This window comes from Lacerta agilis, chromosome 7, assembly GCF_009819535.1.
Source record: "Lacerta agilis isolate rLacAgi1 chromosome 7, rLacAgi1.pri, whole genome shotgun sequence".
Lineage (NCBI taxonomy): Eukaryota > Metazoa > Chordata > Lepidosauria > Squamata > Lacertidae > Lacerta > Lacerta agilis.
Window position 1 is genome coordinate 83,866,509 of NC_046318.1, and position 21,484 is coordinate 83,887,992.

General features: G+C 48.5%; 1 protein-coding gene across 1 annotated transcript in view; it reads right to left on the minus strand.

The window, feature by feature from the left end:
• Positions 1 to 21,256, minus strand: part of LOC117050346 (1-phosphatidylinositol 4,5-bisphosphate phosphodiesterase gamma-1-like) — an 84,299-nt gene extending 63,043 nt beyond the window's left edge. The window contains exon 1 of the mRNA XM_033155957.1: positions 21,002 to 21,256. Within this exon, the coding sequence (XP_033011848.1) occupies positions 21,002 to 21,236 (235 nt within the window). The 5' untranslated portion in view covers positions 21,237 to 21,256. The remainder of the gene's footprint in view (positions 1 to 21,001) is intronic.
• Positions 21,257 to 21,484: the final 228 nt, after the last annotated feature.

The following is a 21,484-nucleotide window of genomic DNA, read 5'->3' on the forward strand; positions in this document are numbered from 1 at the left end:
CCCAATCCCAAAGAAGGGCAGTGCCAAAGAATGCTCCAACTACCGCACAATTGCACTCATTTCACACGCTAGCAAGGTTATGCTTAAAATTCTACAAGGCAGGCTTAAGCAGTATGTGGACCGAGAACTCCCAGAAGTGCAAGCTGGATTTCGAAGGGGCAGAGGAACCAGAGACCAAATTGCAAACATGCGCTGGATTATGGAGAAAGCCAGAGAGTTCCAGAAAAACATCTACTTCTGCTTCATTGATTATGCAAAAGCATTTGACTGTGTCGACCACAGCAAACTATGGCAAGTTCTTAAAGAAATGGGAGTGCCGGATCACCTCATTTGCCTCCTGAGAAATCTCTATGTGGGACAAGAAGCTACAGTTAGAACTGGATATGGAACAACTGATTGGTTCAAAATTGGGAAAGGAGTACGACAAGGCTGTATATTGTCTCCCTGCTTATTTAACTTATATGCAGAATACATCATGCGAAAGGCTGGACTGGATGAATCCCCAACCGGAATTAAGATTGCCGGAAAAAATATCAACAACCTCAGATATGCTGATGATACAACCTTGATGGCAGAAAGTGAGGAAGAATTAAAGAGCCTTTTAATGAGGGTGAAAGAGGAGAGCGCAAAATATGGTCTGAAGCTCAACATCAAAAAAACTAAGATCATGGCCACTGGTCCCATCACCTCCTGGCAAATAGAAGGGGAAGAAATGGAAGCAGTGAGAGATTTCACTTTCTTGGGTTCCATGATCACTGCAGATGGTGACAGCAGTCACGAAATCAGAAGACGCCTGCTTCTTGGGAGAAAAGCAATGACAAACCTAGACAGCATCTTAAAAAGCAAAGACATCACCTTGCCGACAAAGGTCCGTATAGTTAAAGCTATGGTTTTCCCAGTAGTAATGTACGGAAGTGAGAGCTGGACCATCAAGAAGGCTGATCGCCGTAGAATTGATGCTTTTGAATTATGGTGCTGGAGGAGACTCTTGAGAGTCCCGTGGACTGCAAGAAGATCAAACCTATCCATTCTCAAAGAAATCAGCCCTGAGTACTCACTAGAAGGACAGATCCTGAAGTTGAGGCTCCAGTACTTTGGCCACCTCATGAGAAGAGAAGACTCCCTAGAAAAGACCCTGATGTTGGGAAAGATGGAGGGCACAAGGAGAAGGGGACGACAGAGGATGAGATGGTTGGACAGTGTTCTTGAAGCTACTAACATGAGTTTGGCCAAACTGCGAGAGGCAGTGAAGGATAGGCGTGCCTGGCGTGCTCTGGTCCATGGGGTCACGAAGAGTCGGACACGACTGAACGACTGAACAACAACACATCAGGATGGACTGCGGTTTAAGAAGGGGGGGGGGGTAAAAAAGGGAAAGGGACCCCTGACCATTAGGTCCAGTTGTGCCTGACTCTGGGGTTGCGGCGCTCATCTCACTTTACTGGCCGAGGGAACCAGCGTACAGCTTCCGGGTCATGTGGCCAGCATGACTAAACCGCTTCTGGCGAACCAGAGCAGCGCACAGAAATGCCGTTCACCTTCCCGCCAGAGTGGTACCTATTTATCTACTTGCACTTTGTGCTTTCTAACTGCTAGGTGGGCAGGAGCGGGGACCGAGCAACGGGAGCTCACCCCGTCGCGGGGATTCGAACCACCGACCTTCTGATTGACCTTCTCATCGGCAAGCCCTAGACCCTGTGGTTTAGACCACAGCGCCACCCGCGTCCCCCTAAAAATAAGCCATGGGGTCAACAACTCCTTGTCTTATTCCCTCCATCACATCTGGGAACATCACTGCAAAGGCACTTACGCCCCCAGGAACAAGGCTATTTCATTTCCTCCAGTGTTATAAATAGGACCGAGTGTACTTTTTGGGATTTCCGGAGTCTGACACAAGTTTCCAGAAACCATCACACCCAGAGACCTGGGTCACATTAAGCCGCGATTGTTTCCAGTGCTGCACCACGAGGGAGACTCTTGGCACACTGTAGTAGTGCGGGGATAATGATACGGCTGTTTCAAACTCTGTATCCGTGTGGGTCTTTGTACGTTTGCTCCTACAGCAGCTGTACGAGGCAGCTCACTGGAAATTCCTCTCCTTGATGGGTAGGATCTGGAGACAGGTCAAAGGCTGGGCAGATAAGAAGGAGGAAGACTGGAGTGGAAACCTAGATTTCCCACATCAAAGTCCGAGAAGTGCTTTCAACTCATAAGAACTTGAGGAGGACCCTGCTGGATCAGGAGAAAAGGCACCTCTGGCCCAGCATCCCGTTCCCACAAGGTCATAGAATCATAGAATTGTAGAGTTGGAAGGGACCCTGTGGGTCATCTAGTCCAACCCCCTGCAATGCAAGAATCTCAGCTCCTCAGCTAAAGCATCCATGGCAGATGGCCAGGACCACCCAGAAGCCTCTGGGAAGCTCTAAAGCAGGCATCCCCAACCTTTGGCCCTCCAGATGTTGCAGACTACAATTCCCATCATCCCTGACCACCGGTCCTGTTAGCTAGGGATCACGGGAGTTGTAGGCCAAAACATCTGGAGGGCCAAAGGTTGGGGAGGCCTGCTCTAAAGAGCAGCAGCCCTGACCACAGATGTGATTCTCAGCAACTTGCATCCCGAGGCAGACTGATTCTTAGAGCAAAGGTAGCTCATTAGTTGCTGAGGCAGTGCTAGAAATTAGCCAGGTTTGTTTTGCGAAGGGCACAGATCCAGTTGCAACCATGTGGAGATCTCTGGGTGCCGGGGTGGTGACTGGGGAAAGCAAAACATGTCCCTTTACAGAAGGATCTGAAAATATTTTGCTTGAAGCTTAAATTTGTTTTATTCCAGGTTGTTTTATTTGATGTTTTAATATGTTGTAAACTGCTCTGAGGTTATTATTTTTCAAAATTTATAATATTAATATATTATATTTATATAATACAAAATATAAATAGAACTGAAATTTATTATTATTATTATTATTATTATTATTATTATTATTATTATTATTATTAACAGGGGAGAAGCGCCTTGACATTCCATTGTGGTGATTGTAACCCATGTTACATTTGGCGATTAGCTTATATATCTGAGTTCCTAACATGGCATTGTGGCTAGTACCCACTGATAGCCTTATTCTCCATAGAATCATATAATCTTAAGAGTTGGAAGGGACCCCAAGGGTCATCTAGTCCAACCCCCCTGCAATGCAGGAATCTCAGCTAAAGCATAAATTTGGCTGATCCTCTTTTGAAGCCACTGAGGTTTTTGGGTGCGAAGGAGGAGATTTAAAGGCCTTATCAAAGGCTTTGGGGCATCTGATCGGCCCCCGTGAGAACAGGATGCTGAGGGACTCAGTGGTCCATTGGGCTGATCTAACAGCCAAGCTCTTATGATGCTCTTATGCAAGGCGCCGTGCAAGAAGAATCGGGGGCAGGAGGCGGGTCTCCCACTTCCGCAAAAGGGCTTATTAGGGCAGTGTGTCGCCAGCTGTTGTTGGACTACAACTCCCATCACCCCTAGCTAGCAGGACCTGGTGGTCAGGGAATGATGGGAGTTGTACTCCAACAACAGCTGGAGACCCAAGTTCGAGAAACACAATGGCTTAGGGGCTCTGCAGCAAATCATTCTCATCCATTTCAAAAAACAACAACCCAATTCCATGTTGTTGTTGTTGTTGTTGTTGTTGTTGTTGTTTTTGTTTAATCATGTCCGACTCTTCGTGACCCCATGGACCAGAGCATGCCAGGCTGTGGGAATATGTTTTATAGGTGCCTTTGCACCTGTTTATTTATGTTTATTTATGTTTACTTTGTGAAATCCTTCCGCCCTCGGAAGGAAGGGTAAAAGGATCCAACAGGCAACTCACTGCATGGATCCTTCCGCGGTTAAAAAAGGCGCTCTAGTTTTAAATAAGGTAACGGTCATTAGTCTGTTTCCTGCTTAAACTTAGCACAGTAACAGGATTGTAATTGGTTGATATGCTTGTTATGACGTTGGTTGACCCTTCAATAAATAGCCGCCACTCCCTGTTTGTGGTGTGGAGAAAGCGCGAGGCAAGCCGAGTAAGATCATCGTTGCGTGGCAAGCATAGAGAGAAAGAGAAACCGAAACCAACCACGCAGGGTAGCGGAAGGCTTCTTCACCAGACTGCAGTCTCCGTTGTGTTTATTTCATTTTGTTTAAAAACCTTTTATTTGGCCGTCTAATTTTTGGCCATCGCTTAGTTTAATTCTTCTTCTTCTCCGGAACCTTTGGAACTCACGGACGCTCGCAGAAAACTTCAGAGGCAATCAACGAACTCACAAGCTAAACCTTCAGATCGTAGCCAGCGGACCCTTTTCACGGCGCAGTGGGAGCGGGAACTCCAGCATTACTGGCCGTCCCATCTGCTGGCTACCCCCACAACTGGTGCCCCTGACTTCCACTGCCTCCCGCAGTTCCAGGGGTGGCCAACTCCCAAGAGACTGCGATCTACTCAGAGAGTTAAAAACTGGCAGTGATCTACCCCCTTTTTGGGGGGTTCAGGTCAAAGTTGTTGAGTTTTTCCAGGGAGGAGGTAAAATGTTGAGCTTTTTTTTTTAGGGGAGCCACAGTTGTTCAGCTTCTTTGGGGGGGAGCCAGTGATCTGCCAGTGATCTACCGGAGACATCCAGTGATCTACTGCACTGGTAGATCACGATCTGCCTGTTGGACGCGCCTGAATACATCTTTGGAGGGGGTGGCAGCCGTGACACTTAAACCAACCTCAAACCTGTTTAAAAGTGGGGTGCCCAGGAATAGCCCAAGAAGTAGAAGGAAGGAGATGAGTAGGAACTAGGGTACTGGTTGAAACTGCAGTGTAATAAAAATGTATATGAGGATATGTGGATAGGTTGAAATACACTCATAAACAAGAGTGACCTATACGGCTGGGTTTGATAGGAAGTCGGAAGGGGTTGGAAAATTCATTGATATTGTTTTTTCAATCTTGGGGGGTTCTGGGGGGGGTGTTGTATTTTTCTTTTTTCTTTTCTTATTATATTTATATAATTTTTCTTTTTTTTACGCTCAATGATAAGTTACCCTTGGCCTATATTATGCAAACTATTATGGACCTTTTTTGTAGTACTTTATAAGTATAAAGAAGTGGATACTGGTTAGGGGCAACAACAAATTAAGCAAACATAGCAGAATTCAGCAAACAGAATAATTGTAACTGTTTTGGTTTTTTATTTTTTTATTTTTTTGCATATGTAACGGTCATCGTACACTTTTGTAAAACATTGTATATAGGATAAACGATCTAAATAAATAAATAATTAAAAGTTAGGGGCCCTGTGTGCATCCGCAAAGGAGACGAGGGCCGCCTGCGGTTGAACCGACAAAGCCCCAAAAACTCTCTGGTCTGAACCACCAGCCTTCTTTGTTTTCCTTCTGCCTGCCTGCCTGCCTGTCCTCCGCCCCAGGGTACCGTAGTTTGATCTCATCCGTTCAAATTACAGCTGTCTGCCGACAAGGGGCTATTTAAACGCAAAGCTTGCCCACCTTTCCCGGCACGACTCTCATTACGCTCTTTGAAGCAGCCGCAGCCAGCGGGGTTATTATGGGGTGGCTTCCGGCTCTGCGGCTTTGGACTAGGAGACGGCTTGGACGGGTGAGCTTTCTGCAGGAGCCAGAAAGGTCCGTGGGCACCACCTTCTGGGGGAGACTTTGGACTCTCCCAGGTGCCCAGCAGTTGAGGGGGGGCAGACAAGTGTCGACCCTCCCCCCCGGACACACAAAAAAGGCACAAAAAAGGAGATTCCGACTAAACATCAGAAAGAAATTTCTGACGGAAGGAGCCATTCGACAGTGGAACGGATTCCCTTGAGAGATGGTAGACCAGGGGTCAGCAAACTTTTTCAGCAGGGGGCCGGTCCACTGTCCCTCAGACCTTGTGGGGGGCCGGACTATATTTTGGAAAAAAATAATAATGAACGAATTCCTATGCCCCACAAATAACCCAGAGATGCATTTTAAATAAAAAGACACATTCTACTCATGTAAAAACACGCTGATTCCTGGACTGTCCGCAGGCCGGTTTGAGAAGGCGACTGTGCCGGATCCTGCCCCCGGGCCTTAGTTTGCCGACCCATGTGGTAGACTCTCCTTCCTCAGAGGTTTGAGTCTGACCAAACTGCGGGAGACAGTGGAAGACAGGAGTGCCTGGCGTGCTCTGGTCCATGGGGTCATGAAGAGTCGGACACAGACTAAAGAACAACAGCTGTACAGCATCTCTTTTGCATACTCCCTGCCTGAAACCCTGGAGAGCTGCCAGTCAGTGTAGACAATACTGAGCTAGGTTGAACAATGGTCTGGCTCAAAAGGAGGCAGTTTCCTATTTTCAACCGTGTGTGCAAATTTACAGTCATTTCCTGTTATCAACAACTCCACCAAATCAGAAATGTGCCACTTTTCTTGTACCTATGCTTAAGCTTTACACAGGATTGTACCTCTTGGGTTTTGTGGCTATTTGGCCTCCACTGCTTGTCCCCCCCCCCACCGTTGCCCATGTGTAGAAATGCAATGCCAACCAAAAATGGTATTTTATGCATCCTTGTTGTCAATGAGTACAGAAAGGGATGCCGTGCGCTGTATCCAACAGTCATCACACTCAGAGTAAACCCATTGAAACTGATGGGTATGACCAGCTTAGGCCCATTAAGTTCAATGGGTCTACTCTGAACGTGGCTACAGCCCTGAAAAACCGGTGAGGAAAATAATTGAAACTCAAGTTATATTGTCTCTTGCACTCCTTCCCTGATCTTGCTAAGTGGGACGTCGTCAAAGATTGCATAAATTCAGACGCAGATGTATGCCAAGCCCGTTTCCAAGTTTATGTTTTATGCCGCTGATGGGATTGCGTGTGCTCTTAAAAAAAAAAAAATTATAAGCTTCGCTTCGCTGAGCGATGCAAAAGCACTGGATGGGTGGAGGAAAAGTTTTCTAATTATGTAAATTGGTGATCTCATTGCAGACATGTTTATTTCATCATGTATCAATGCATACAAGTCAGACTGTCTTCTCTGTTAAGCTAAATGCAGGTTTCTTGCAACTGCATTCCTGGAATCTCTCCCTGTGAAATAATTTTGACTTGTTGTTGTTGTTGTTGTTGTTTTTAAAGTCGCACAACAACAACAACAACAACACACACACACACACACACACACACAACCCTGCAAGAGCTATTACAGGCATAGGCAAACTTGGCCCTCCAGATGTTTTGGTACTACAACTCCCATCATCCCTAGCTAACAGGACCAGTGGTCAGGGATGATGGGAGTTGTAGTCCCAAAACATCTGGAGGGCCAAGTTTGCCTATGCCTGATCTATTATATAATACAGAAGGTCTAATTTTGCCCTGAAAATATTGACTCCCAAACTTTGCAACTAAGGACTAGGGTCCCTATACGTTTGAAGCAGTATCATACCACTTTAAAACAGTAATGGCTTCCCCCAAGGAATCCTGGGAACTGTAGTTTGTTAAGGGTGCTGAGGCCCCTATTCCCCTCACAGAGCTACAATTCCCAATTCCCTGGGAAGAGGATTGGCCGTTAAACCACTCTGGGAATTGTAGTTCTGTGACAGGGAACAGGGATCTCCTAACAGCTCTCAACATCCTTAACAAACTACAGCTCCCAGGATTCTTTGGGGGAGCTATGACTATTTAAAGTGGAAGGATACCACATTAAATGTGTAGTGCATATGTTCACCAAGGTCATTTTCAGCTAGCTGATAACCTTAAAGGATTAATTTCACTAAAGTAGCCATCACATTCCATCAAGGGCCGAGACTGCCTTCTTCCAATGGACGAAAATCATAATTTGGGCTGCAGTTATAAGATCCATCACTAACTCCAAAATAACTTTATTCAAAGCACCCTTCAAATATACTGGGGGGGGGGGAGAGACATGCAAGGGGTTCCGATGCCTTTTAAACATACTTTTCAGCACTAATCTCCAAAATAATTTAACTTTATCCTAAATGTAAGAATTCAGGTTTGTATTCAGAATGAGCTGCGATGCCTACGAATATTTTAACCAACATATTCTGCAAAGTGCACCTTTCCTCGCCAAACTGTTCAAAGCGAAATTTCAAATTGCAGAATGTGGAATCTTACACTTTGGCATATTAGCAGTACAAAAAAGAGTTGGGGGGGGGGAGTTCGATTCCTGGCAAGGGTGAAACCCTGCCTCCCCTGCCTTCATTTGGAGCAGAAAGCTACGTTCCTCGACACAGTGAAAACACTCTTTATTTCTCGGCGAGCTTTCATGGCTGGGTAAAACGAGCAACAAAAGTCACAATCCCGTGGAAAGTTCTCCTGCACAAGCCTACCCTGCGCAGCTGAGAACTAGTAGATTGATGGACTGCCATTGCTGCACTGCAGGGGGTTTGAATTGGGTGACCCTTGGGTCAGAAACTCCTTTCTTGCAACTGCCACCTCACTACAAATTAAGTTCTCCCAACCAAAGTCACCGAGACGCCGCCACGCAGGGTGAGGACGGCAAGCAGAGCGGTGTCAGCAGACTCGAAGATATTGTCCCGCACAAACAGGCAGGAAACCGGCCAGTTCCCGGGATTTCCAGGAACAAATTCCTTCTGCAGCTGGTCTCCGAGAGATCGCAGCAGCAGGTAGAAGGCAGGAAAGAGAATTAAGAGGCTGGCGGACCAGCTGGGAAAGGAGGGTGGGGTGGGGAGAAACCGCGTACGGGGGTCCTGGCGACGTGCCACCGTGGGTCCACAGCAACATCTCTGCCGACCCTGCGCACTGACAGCGACACAGAAAGGGCCACGGGTCAGATGGGGGTCTGCGTGCGTCTCCGGCACAGCCAGGAAAGACTCTTGTCTGAAACTCTCAGAGCCGCTGCTAGTCAGAGCGGACGCTTATTGTGTGCAAGGGGCCTGACTCAGCGCAAGGCAGCCTTTTCTGCCCTTGGAGCGGGTGTGCTCTCGTCTCGTCCCTTTTCTCTTTCCTTTTACAGTGGTACCTTGGTTCTCAAACTTAATCCGTTCCGGAAGTCTGTTCCAAAACCAAAGCGTTCCAAAACCAAGGAGTGCTTTCCCACGGGAAAAAAAAAATCCTTCTAGTAGCACCTTAGAAACCAACTAAGTTCCATGATCACTGCAGATGGTGACAGCAGTCGCGAAATTAGAAGACGCCTGCTTCTTGGGAGAAAAGCCATGACAAACCTAGACAGCATCTTAAAAAGCAGAGACATCAACTTGCCGACAAAGGTCCGTATAGTTGAAGCTATGGTTTTCCCAGTAGTGATGTACGGAAGTGAGAGCTGGACTATAAAGAAGGCTGATCGCTGAAGAATTGATGCTTTTGAATTATGGTGCTGGAGGAGACTCTTGAGAGTCCCGTGGACTGCAAGAAGATCAAACCTATCCATTCTTAAAGAAATCAGCCCTGAGTGCTCACTGGAAGGACAGATCCTGAAGTTGAGGCTCCAGTACTTTGGCCACCTCTTGAGAAGAGAAGACTCCCTAGAAAAGACCCTGATGTTGGGAAAGATGGAGGGCACAAGGAGGAGGGGACGACAGAGGATGAGATGGTTGGACAGTGTTCTCGAAGCGACTAGCATGAGTTTGGCCAAACTGCGAGAGGCAGCGAAGGATAGGCGTGCCTGGCGTGCTCTGGTCCATGAGGTCACGAAGAGTCGGACACAACTAACGATTGAACAACAACAACAACAAGGTGCTACTGGACGGAATTTTTTTATTTTTTATTTTGTTTTGAGTTTGACTACGGCAGACCAACACAGCTACCTACCTGTAACTTTCCCATAGAAAGTAATGCAAAATGGATTAATCCGTACCAGCCTTTTAAAAACAACCCCTAAAACAGCAATTGAACATGGATTTTACTATCTAACGAGACCATTGAGCCACAAAACGAAAGCAATAAACAATGTACTGCAGTGACACAATCAATCAATCAGTATCTGAACTGGGTTCCACACAGTCACAAAAACTAAAAAAAAAAAGGCGGAAAGCAAAAACGCAAAATAAATAGCAAAAACAGACAGACCTCAGCGCAACACTCAAAAAAGAAGTCTGGCACTCAAATTGGAAGCGTTACACTTAAAACGGAGCACGTTTGGCTTCTGAAAAAGTTCACAAACCGGAACACATACTTCCGGGTTTGTAGTGTTTGGGTTCCAAGTTGTTTGAGTACCAAGGCGTTTGAGAACTAAGGTACCACTGTATAATTCTTCAACAACTCGGTTTTAGTAATGCAAAACAGCCCCCATCTCCTCCCGCAGAGGAGTCATGGAATCATAGGGTCCCCAAGGGTCATCCAGCCCAACCCCCTGCAATGCTAAAGCATAGCTGACAGGCAGCCATGCAAGCTCTGCTGAGAAACCTCCAAGGAAGGAGAGGCCACCAATTTCAGAGGGAGTCCGTTCCATCCCCAAGCAGTGCTTAAGAAGACTAGAGACTGCCTTCCCAAGAAACCCACTAATCTGTCAGTTCAATCCATTGGGAAGTATTAAAATTCAAATCTATGAATTTCATAGCAGCCAGAAAGGTTTGCATTCTGCCGGGAGATGTCCCCGTATATCACCTTTGCTTGCTTCAAGAATGAAACAGTGCCAGTCTCCCACAAAAGAATATTCACACTTTGTTGCTTTACCTGTAAGTACAGGAGAAACTCGAAAAATTAGAATATTGTGGAAAAGTCCATTTATGTAAGCAATTGTTTTCATTAGCTACTGGAGTTTAATATATGAGATAGACTCACGACATGCAAAGCGAGATAGGTCAAGCCTTTATTTGTTGTGATGATTTTGGCGTACAACTGATGAAAACCCCAAAGTTGAAATTGTTAATTTGGGGTTCTCATCAGCTGTACGCCATAATCATCACAATTATAACCAACAAAGGCTTGACCTATCTCGCTTTGCATGTCATGAGTCTATCTCATATATTAGTTTCACCTTTTAAGTTGAATTACTGAAAGAAATGAACCTTTCCACGATATTCTAATTTTTCGAGTTTCACCTGTAGACTGTTGTTAATTTTTCTACCAAAGTGACTCGTCACGCTGTCTTATGCCAGTTAGCTAACATGGCTCCTTTTGAGTCCTCCCAGTGTTGAGCAACCAGCTACAAGAAGATGCCCAACCAGAAGTTTGAAAGGACAATCTCCATTGCTCCATTTTAGCAATTTCTGCAAAGGCCAAGATCCAGAACTTTTCCACAAGTCCTACGCATAAGCCAGAACAACCCTGGTTCCTTAACGTTCTCTCCAGTGTAGTCTCAGGTGAGATCTCTTCACAGTCTCACAGGGACTGCCTACCATTTTGGTCCCGTTTTCAATGCTTGCCCTCCTCGCGGCTGGACGTGCACAGCCAGACACACTGGCAGCGCAACCCGCTGGGAACATCTCCCGCTCAAACAGGAGGCCTCTTGTACATTCCTTTCAAGCGATGGCACTGCAGAGCTTCCCAAGAGATTGCGCCCAAAATATCTTAGGGCACAGCTGTTTTGGAACGCCTCTTTCCTACGAAGGAAGACTCAAGAAAACTTCATCACTGCTGCTGTTGTTTTTTGCTGGGTGGCGGCGAAGACCTCACGGCCCACAGGGAACATCCACCATGCTCAAAAAATGGGGTTTTGCTGCTGCAATAGAAGGTTTATTTTTACATTTAAACCCCACCTTTTCTCCAAGAGCTCAAGGCGGCATGCTTCGATCTTAGAATCCTAGAATCCTAGAGTTGGAAGAGACCCCAAGGGCCATCCAGTCCAACCCCCTGCCAAGCAGGAAACACCATCAAAGCATTCCTGACAGATGGCTGTCAAGCCTCCGCTTAAAGACCTCCAAAGAAGGAGACTCCACCACACTCCTTGGCAGCAAATCCCACCGTCCAACAGCTCTTACTGTCAGGAAGTTCTTCCTAATGTTTAAGTGGAATCTTCTTTCTTGTAGTTTGAATCCATTGTCCCGTGTCCGCTTCTCGGGAGCAGCAGAAAACAACCTTTCTCCCTCCTCTATATGACATCCTTTTATATATTTGAACATGGCTATCATATCACCCCTTAACCTTCTCTTCTCCAGGCTCAACATACCCAGCTCCCTAAGCCGTTCCTCCTAAGGCATTGTTTCCAGGCCTTTGACCATTTTGGTTGCCCTCTTCTGGACACGTTCCAGCTTGTCAGTATCCTTCTTGAACTGTGGTGCCCAGAACTGGACACAGTATTCCAGGTGAGGTCTGACCAGAGCGGAATACAGTGGTACTATTACGTCCCTTGATCTAGATGCTATACTCCTATTGATGCAGCCCAGAATTGCATTGGCTTTTTTAGCTGCTGCATCACACTGTTGACTCATGTCAAGTTTATGGTCTACCAAGACTCCTTGATCCTTTTCACATGTACTGCTCTCAAGCCAGGTGTCACCCATCCTGTGTTTGTGCCTTTCATTTTTTTTGCCCAAGTGTAGTACTTTACATTTCTCCTTGTTAAAATTCATCTTGTTTGCTTTGGCCCAGTTGTCTAATCTGTTAAGGTCATTTTGAATTGTGATCCTGTCCTCAGGGGTATTAGCCACCCCTCCCAATTTGGTGTCATCTGCAAACTTGATCAGGATGCCCTCAAGCCCATCATCCAAGTCATTGATGAAGATGTTGAATAAGACTGGGCCCAAGACAGAACCCTGTGGCACCCCACTAGTCACTTCTCTCCAGGATGAAGAGGAGCCATTGATGAGCACCCTTTGGGTTCGGTCAGTCAGCCAGTTACAAATCCACTGAATCTTGACTGCTTTCACAGTCCTACGTTCCCTATAAGCATGCATAACGAAAACCCAGCTGTCTGGAAAAGCTATCGTCCACCCACAACTCCAGTTTCAGCAAAGGAGGTTAAAGACATCAGGGTGCCACGACCCGGGAGACCCTGGGATTTCAAGGGTGGCGCTTCCTGCTTGCCTTGGGGCAAAGAATCTCCCTTCCACATTGGGGTCCATTTGACCGCCCTTTTAAAGAGGAAATCCCTGCCGGAGCCCAGAAGGGATTTGCCAGTCACACAGCTAATCTTTGAATAGCCCTGTGCCCTCCCAGCACCCAAGGGGCTCGCAGCTGCCAAAAACCAACGGTTTATTTATTTAGCCACAAATAAAGTTCTCCTTTGTCCAACGCACAGGGAGCCGTCGGCCTCTGGGCAGGGCTGAGCCAATAGGCAGGGAAGGGTAGAAAACATGAATGCAACTCAGGCTCATTGGCCTTGCGGGGAAGATTAGCCAAGGAGGAGAAGGGGGAAGAAGAAGAAGATGATGATGATGAAGAAGAAGAAGAAGAAGCAGTAGTAGCAGCAGCAGCAATCGAAGTGTGTTTTTGTTATGCAATTGTTCAGATCTGCACATGACGTTCTGGAAGAGTTAAAGGGTTATTATCACTGAAAAACACGGGTTGTTGTGTTTGATGCTTGGGGATCAGAAGACTGAGTGGAAAAGGGAGACTTTAAAAAGGAACAACATAAAAAAACTATTTTTAAAAAAACATAAACCAACTAAATTTGTTCTTGGTATGAACTTTCATGTGCATGCACACTTCTTCAGATGTGCATGAATCTGAAGAAGTGTGCATGCACACGAAAGCCCATACTGTACCAAGAACAAACTTAGTTGGTCTCTAAGGTGCTACTGGAAGGAATTTTTTTATTTTTTATTTTGTTTCGACTACGGCAGACCAACACGGCTACCGACCTGTAATTAAAAAAAGAAAGCAGCATGCAGGAATCACAGCTAGGTTAGCACAATTCAAGGTGCTGTTGGCAATGGAGGCGTGCAGGAATAATACAGATAGATACGGAGCCTTCCTTGAGCACAAACACAAGTCCGCTAATCACCAGCTGATACCTACTAATAGCAAATTTGTCCCCAGGCCGGCCTTTATCCAAAGGAGCTCTCTGTTCTCCAATTCCCCCCCAGCAGAGAGCCTGCGCTAAGGGAAGGATCTCACCCGGCCACGAATGGCTGCAGAGCCGGACAAGACCACAAACCCCCTCAAAAGCATGCAGTCTATTTCTGGCAGGATCATGCCCTCTCCCTCCGCCCCTTGCTCACTCGCAAGGAGCCGGGGCAGGAGAGAGTGGGAAGAGGGGCTACTCTCAGCTGGGATTGGATTTGGCAAAGGGGCTCCTGGTGCAAAGAGCCTTAACGGGGAGCGAGTCACACACACACACACACACACCCCACCCGCTGCAACGAGGGCGCTTCAGAGGCAGAGAGCACACACAGCCGCTTCCCTTGCGGATATGGCGTCTGACCAGGCGCTGCAGAAGGGCACGACCCCAAAGCTTTTAGCAGCGTTGGAAGCACCAAGAGGGAGCTTCCGTTCTGCATTAGGAGGAACCGCAGCGCAAGCTGCAAGGGGCCGGCAGAGATTGCTTTTCCTGCAACTCTGACCCCGGGCGTTCGGATGCCTGCGGCAGCAGCATCCCGCCACAACCACAGTGTTTCACCCCACACGGAAGCCACGCCATTGTCACGTCTTGGGAGGGGCAGGGGGATGTGGGAAGAACCATAGAATCCTGGAATCGCAGAGTTGGAAGGGAACCCAAGGGTCATCTAGCCCAACCCCCAGGAAACTCAACTGAAGCATCCATGACAGGTGGCCGTTAAAAAGAACCTCAGGCTTGCTTACCCTGAAGGCAGATGTCTGAGAGTGATGGGGTCTGCAGGCACTGCTGAGGACAAACTGACTGAGGTTTCAGCGTGAAAAAGCAAGCCAGCAGGCAGCTCCCTGCCCCCTGAAGGGCACCCTCACCAGTTTAAAGCACAGGAGCGTCAGGCCAGAAAGGACTTGGCAACCTACATCCTTCTGCCTTTCCCCCTCACAGCATGCTTCTCTGCCTGAGAGACTCATCAAGGGAGGGAGGGAGGGCAGGGCTGACCTTTGCTTTGGTGCGGTTGAGAGGATTAAAAGCTGCCCCATACAAGTGGGGAACAGGGAGCCCTACAACAGGGAGGTCAGATCAGTCTGACAACCGGCAAATCGGACTTCCCAGAGAACTGATATACCATAATCCCCAGTGGAGAGGGAGCAAGGGAAGGGAAGCGAGTAGGGGACAGGGCAAACTCTTCAAGGCCAAATCCCGTCCCTTTGCAACAGAGGCTCCATTTGGGGGAGTCCATATGGGGGGACAGTGCTGTCAAGTATCCCGTTTTCCCCGGGATTCTCCCTTATTTCAAGCAGTTTCCCGCTTCTCTCCCTTATTTTTTATTTCCCTTAAATTTCCCGTTTTAAATGGAAGCAGCTCCTCCCCTGCTGGCCAGGGACTGGGTGGAAAGACCTCGCCTACTTGGAGAGAAAAGCCTCAGCCCTCAAAGCAAGTGGGAGCCGTTTCCCGTGCTTACAGGGGGGTGTATTCCTCCCCCTGTATCAGCCCCTATCCATTGCCGCCGAGCCCCTCAGCCGGCCAATAGGGTTAGCTGGCGGGCGGAGCCTGGCTGCCTTTGAGCAGCTGCTGCTTCCTGTCCTGTTTTGATGGGATCAGACAAGAAGACGATGGGGCTCCATTGCGCGGAGCACATGGCTGCCCTCCTCTTTGCTCCGCTCCGAGCCCGAGCCCGCTTGGAGTTTACATTGCTGCTCCGCCCACTTTTGCTTCTGGCTCCGCCCACCACTGACATTTGACTGTCCCCAGGATAGGTGAGACAGTCTCCCCACTCCTATGGTCCCCAGCATTTGGAATTCAGAAGCATCGCTGCCTCCGACTGTGGTGGCAGGGCAGTCATCCCGGCTAGCTGCCATCGATATCCCTCTCCTCCTCCGCAATTTTTTCCCCCTAATCCCCTTTTAAAGCTACAAAAATTGGTGGCCCTCACTGCCTCTTGTGGGAGGGAGTTCCACAGTTTAACTCTCAGCCGGCTGCTGATCAAGAGCTAGGGGATGCATCCTGCCCACCTTACGCACAGTGTCTAGCGCTCGCTGGCACAATGCAAACGATTAAAGCGACGCCAGCGGCAAGGAAGCTGTCCCCGCTGTCCCAACGTCGCTCTAAGCACACCCCCAAGGCACACGCAGCCGCGATAAGATCTCCCCCGAGCACCAAGTAAGTTTGCTAAGAGCTCAGGAAACTTTCAACAGCTAAAGGATGGGTTGAACCCACGTGCAGAACCGAGGCATATCTGGGATACGGGCAGCAGGAGGAAGGGGGAGGGCAGGAAGAAGCAAAGGCCGGAATTTGGGAGTAATCAGAAAACCGCTATGAAATGCATGATTCATAACGCTTCAGGAGAGCTCTTTGTAGGCCTACACACACACACACACACACACACACACACACACACACACACATTATCACAGTCATATCCTACCTTCCCTCCAAGGAGCTCAAGGTCCAGGAAAAGGCGACCAAAACAATGCACAGGAGATGAAGAGGCTTCTTCTCTATGGACTTTTGGGACTTTTTAGTTTAGAGGAAGGGACGCGGGTGGCGCTGTGGGTTAAACCACAGAGCCTAGGGGTTGCCGATCAGAAGGTCGGCGGTTCGAATCTCCGCAACAGGGTGAGCTCCCATCGCTTGGTCCCTGCTCCTGCCAACCTAGCAGTTCGAAAGAACGTCAAAGTGCAAGTAGATAAATAGGTACCGCTCCGGCGGCAAGGTAAACGGCATTTCCGTGCGCTGTTCTGGTTCACCAGAAGCGGCTCAGTCATGCTGGCCACATGACCCAGAAGCTGTACGCCGGCTCCCTCGGCCAGTAACACAAGATGAGCGCCGCAACCCCAGAGTCGGACACAACTGGACCTAATGGTCAGGGGTCCCTTTACCTTTACTTTACCCAGAGGCTTAGAAAGTTGTTTCAATATTTAATCTGATTTTAGTCATCAGGGCGTAGACAGAGGTGTTTTGTCTTGTTTCCTTTCTGCAGCTCATCCTCGGTGTGGAATTTGGTGACCCACCTCCTCTCACCCATTACTTATCTGCCCATGTTATCTCCTTGGCGTCCCAGGCCTCCCAGCTCCCAAATTCCTCTCCTTCGCCCCCTCTCTTCCTGTCAACACCCTTTTCTCTTTGGACGACTCCCCTTCTCGAAACCACCTTCTCTTCCGCCTCCTTCCCCACCCGGCCTCTGCCTCCTCTCTCAACAAATGTCCTGGAAGTCAAGAAATGGGCAGGGTTTTGTGTTTTTTTAAAGCTCATTCTAAGGAACTGGAGAGTCTGTTCTGTGATTTGTGGGAGATAAGGAAGCGGAGGAATTTCTGAGGCAGGAAAGCGAGAGCACATCTGCAAGTATAAAAGGAGGCGTTCTGGGCCTGACATTGTGAGCAAAGCCCAACATCCTGTGCTGGAATAGCACATCTGTGAGACGTCCCAGAATGTCCCCCAATTGCGGGGGGGGGGAGGGTTCCACTCCTACCTCCTTTGCTTGGGTTTGCAAAGATACGGCTAATACTGGATCAGGCCAATGGCCCATCTAGTGCAGACTCCTGTTCCCACAGTGGCCAACCAGATGCCATGGGGAAGCCTGTAAGTGGGACCTTGGTAGAAATTAACAGGCTTTGTAGTGTATTGTAGTAGGGTTTTGTTTTGTATTGGCATTGTGTTTTGCATGTTTATTTTTTTGTATTCTTTAAAAAACCAATAAATTCTTATTAAAAAGAAAGAAATTAACAGGAGACTCAGATGAGGAGCTGTGATGGCTGGGAAGAAGGAGGAGGAGGAGGAGGAGGAGGAGAAGAAGAAGAGCTTGGATTTGATATCCCGCTTTATCACTACCCGAAGGATTCTCAAAGCAGCTAAGATTCTCCTTTCCCTTCCTCCCCCACAACAAACATTCTGTGAGGTGAGTGGGGCTGAGAGACTTCAGAGAAGTGTGACTGGCCCAAGGTCACCCAGCAGCTGCATGTGGAGGAGCGGAGACACGAACCCGGTTCCCCAGATTACGAGTCCACCGCTCTTAACCACTACACCACACTGGCTCTCTGGGTAACTTGCAAATAAAGAGGAAAGTGTTGTACAGAGATCAGCTGCTCTCATGCGTGGCGCTGTGGTATAAACCACTGAGCCCCTTGGGCTTGCCGATTAGAAGCTCAGCGGTTTGAATCCCCGCGACGGAGTGATCTCCCGTTGCTCTGTCCTAGCTCCTGCCAACCTTACAGTTTGAGAGCATGCCAGCGTGACTAGATAAATAGGTACCACTGCGGCGGGAAGGTAAACGGCGTTTCCGGGCGCTCTGGCTTCTGTCACGGTGTTCCGCTGCGCCAGAAGCGGTTTAGTCCTGCTGGACACAGGACCTGTAAAGGCTGTCTGCATACAAACTCTGGCTCCCTCAGCATGAAAAGCAAGATGTGCTGGAACCCCATAGTCGCCTTTGACTGGACTTAACCGTCCAGGGGTCCTTTACTTTTATCCTCATGGGTAAGGTAAGGTAATCTTTCCAGAAAGATAATGGTGGATCCAGAAACAGCTCTGCTTATGTATGAAATAAAGGGGAGTCATGTTCCAAGAAGAGGAGCCGCTTGGCCACACGCCTCCCCAGGTCTCAAACTGCTGAATGGCACCAAGTTGGCAAAAGGTGGTTTGTACTGCCATTTTTTAAACCGCTGCACTTACTTTTGTATTTTTACACATTTTTTGCTTTACATTTTTGTGGGGTATCATCATCATCACGACTTTTTAGGGAAGTTTTTAATGTTTGATATTGTTGTATTTGGTTTCTGTTGGAAGCCGCCCAGAGTGGCTGGGGAAATCCAGCCAGATGGGCGGGGTACAAATAATAAATATTATTATTATTATTATTATTATTATTATTTCACTGGAATATTCACTTGCTACATATGGACCCTTTAAGTGGCTTACAAAATGTGAAGAGCGCTGTCCTGACTCCCACCCAAATATGTAAAGAAAGGCTTTTACTTGTGAGTAAGAGAGAGGTCTTTACTCAGGCAATAATGGTACAGTCTGGGCAACAGGCACACTGCTTAGGAGTCGCGATTCAGGAGTTCTGGAGCGGGCAAGAAGTTCAGAACTAGACGGAAGCAATGAAGATGTCCCAATGAGTTTCCCTGTCCCTCACACCGGCTTTTACAGATGAGGTGGGACGAGAGTCTCCACCCTTGTGGGGATGCCAGGAGTGTGAGCATTGCTGTCTCCAGGTTGGGCGGGAGAGCTGGCATCCCTATTCCCCTTCCAAAAGTGACTGAAGTCAGGATAGGAAGGGGAGACAGCTGCTCTCAGGTTCCCCCATTCCCTAACCTTCCTTCTCCTGCGTCACAGTCTGCCCGATCTTCACAACACTGTGAGGCTCATGGTAAGAATAAACACGAATGGACAGCATCATATCACAACAACCTACGAAACGGAACAACAGATATTATCAACAGACAGCAAAATCATCACAATCCCATCTCCACCAAATATCTGAGAGAACAGGTATTTTTACACCTGGTTCCCCAAAGCATGTTAGTGATGGCACCTAGAAGGCCTCACTGAGGAGAGAGCATCAAAGGGAACAACCTGTGAAAGGGACTCAATGATGGGCCCAAGTAGATGCCAGCCAAAAAATGTGCTGCAACAATATTGGGGTCCTGAACCATACAGGGATTTATTGGTTGAACTGGGCTTAGATATGTACCAGCAGCCAGTACAACTGGTGTTTATATAACCAGCTCCCCTGGAGCCCACCAGCAGTTGGTTGGCCACGTTCTGCACTAGCTGAAGTCTCCAAACAGTCATCAAAGGCAGCCCCACATAAAGACCACTGCAGTAGTCCAATCTTGGGGCTACCACAGCGTAGGCTACTGCAGCCGGGTCATCCCTGTCCAGATAGGGTCGTAACTGAGCCACCAGAAGATGCTGGCAGAAGGCACTCTGGTCTCAAGCGACCTGATGTGGCATGACCTGGAGAACATCAGAAACGACAAGACATACCTGGAGTTGACCAGGTGCCTGAGTTTTTATGTATAGAATTGTGTTACACAAATGCACACCTGCACTCTGCTCCTTCTGGAGAAAGCCTACAAAACGAACAGCACTGTCAGGGTTTGGGCTGAACAAGGATGGTTCCACCTCCCGATCACTAAGGCATCCATGGAAGCCAGAAGAAGCCAGACAAATCCCCACTCAACCCATCGTGGCCTTCATAATAACAGCTCCCAGAACAGCCTCACCAGTGGCATCAGATCCCACAAGGTTCAAACGGCTCAACAACATTTCCCTGCCCATTTCCAGCACCTTCATAACTCTCTGGCGTGCCAGTCCTGGTGGCCAGGTTTCCCAAGTACTGATTGGAAGGTCGGCAGTTCGAATCCCCGTGATGGGGTGAGCTCCCGTTGCTCGGTCCCTGCTCCTGCCAACCTAGCAGTTCGAAACCACGTCAAAGTCCAAGTAGATAAATAGGTACCGCTCCAGTGGGAAGGTAAACTGTGTTTCCGTGCGCTGCTCTGCGGGCAAACGCTGGCTCCCTTAGCCTATAGAGCGAGATGAGCGCTGCAACCCCAGAGTAGTCCGCGACTGGACCTAACAGTCAGGGGTCCCTTTACCTATGGGCCAATTGCGACCAAGTGACGATGCCCGGGCACCAGGATGGCTCATGACATCTCCGCCATCTAGAGGTGCATGCCTGGGGATCCTTGGACTGTTTTCACACACAAATACCACATCCTGAAGAATTCTACCCGTTATATTTTATCTGCACAATCAGGAACCAAAAAGTTGTATTGAAAAATATGACTCAAGCTGCCTGGCCTCAAAATAGCAACGAGGCATTCCGTTTTAATGACAGTAACCCTGGTTTAAGAAGGCTGTTGGCACCTAGCCAGTCTATCCGAGTTTCTAACACTGCATCCTCCACTCACTAACCTGGGCCAGCGGGTCAGAGTGCGGCCCAGCGCAGAGCACATTTGAGCAAACTCCACACTATTTCCCTCTCGGCAAAGACCCACGGAGCCTTCTCCGGCATCTCGCACCAGACCCCACATTCTCGGCCCACCCCACCTCCCCTTCCCCCCCACCAGCCCAAACCATGGCAGGCCCCTGGCCAACTCACCATCCCCTTCCACCTTCTCTGGGGTGCGGCTCCAGACGACCTGCCTGCTTTTCAAGCGCACCTGGAAGTTCCTCCGCTCGGGCCTCTGGGATTTCTTCTGGTAGAAGAGGGTGAGCACAGTTCCCGTCTCCAAGCGCTTGAGGACCCCGGATATGTCCCCTGCTGCGGCCGCCTCCGTCCCAGAGGGGTCCTCCAGGAAGCCATTGAGGAAACTGTTCAGCCTGGACAGAGACATCCTCTTCACTGCCTCATGGCCTTCCTCCTCATGCAAACCCCTCCAAGCCACAGCAAAATCCTCTCCCCACTTTTTTTGGCGGAGAGAAGCCGAGGGGAGCAGCTCGGACGCCTCAAAAATCCAACGCGCCCTTGCTGAGATGTATAATAATCCTTGCTGGCAATTACATAAATATTAGAAACCTCTTTCTATTTCTCTCTCTCTAAGCTGTGACAGGCACCGGGGATCCCGAGTCTCCTTTTGGAAGC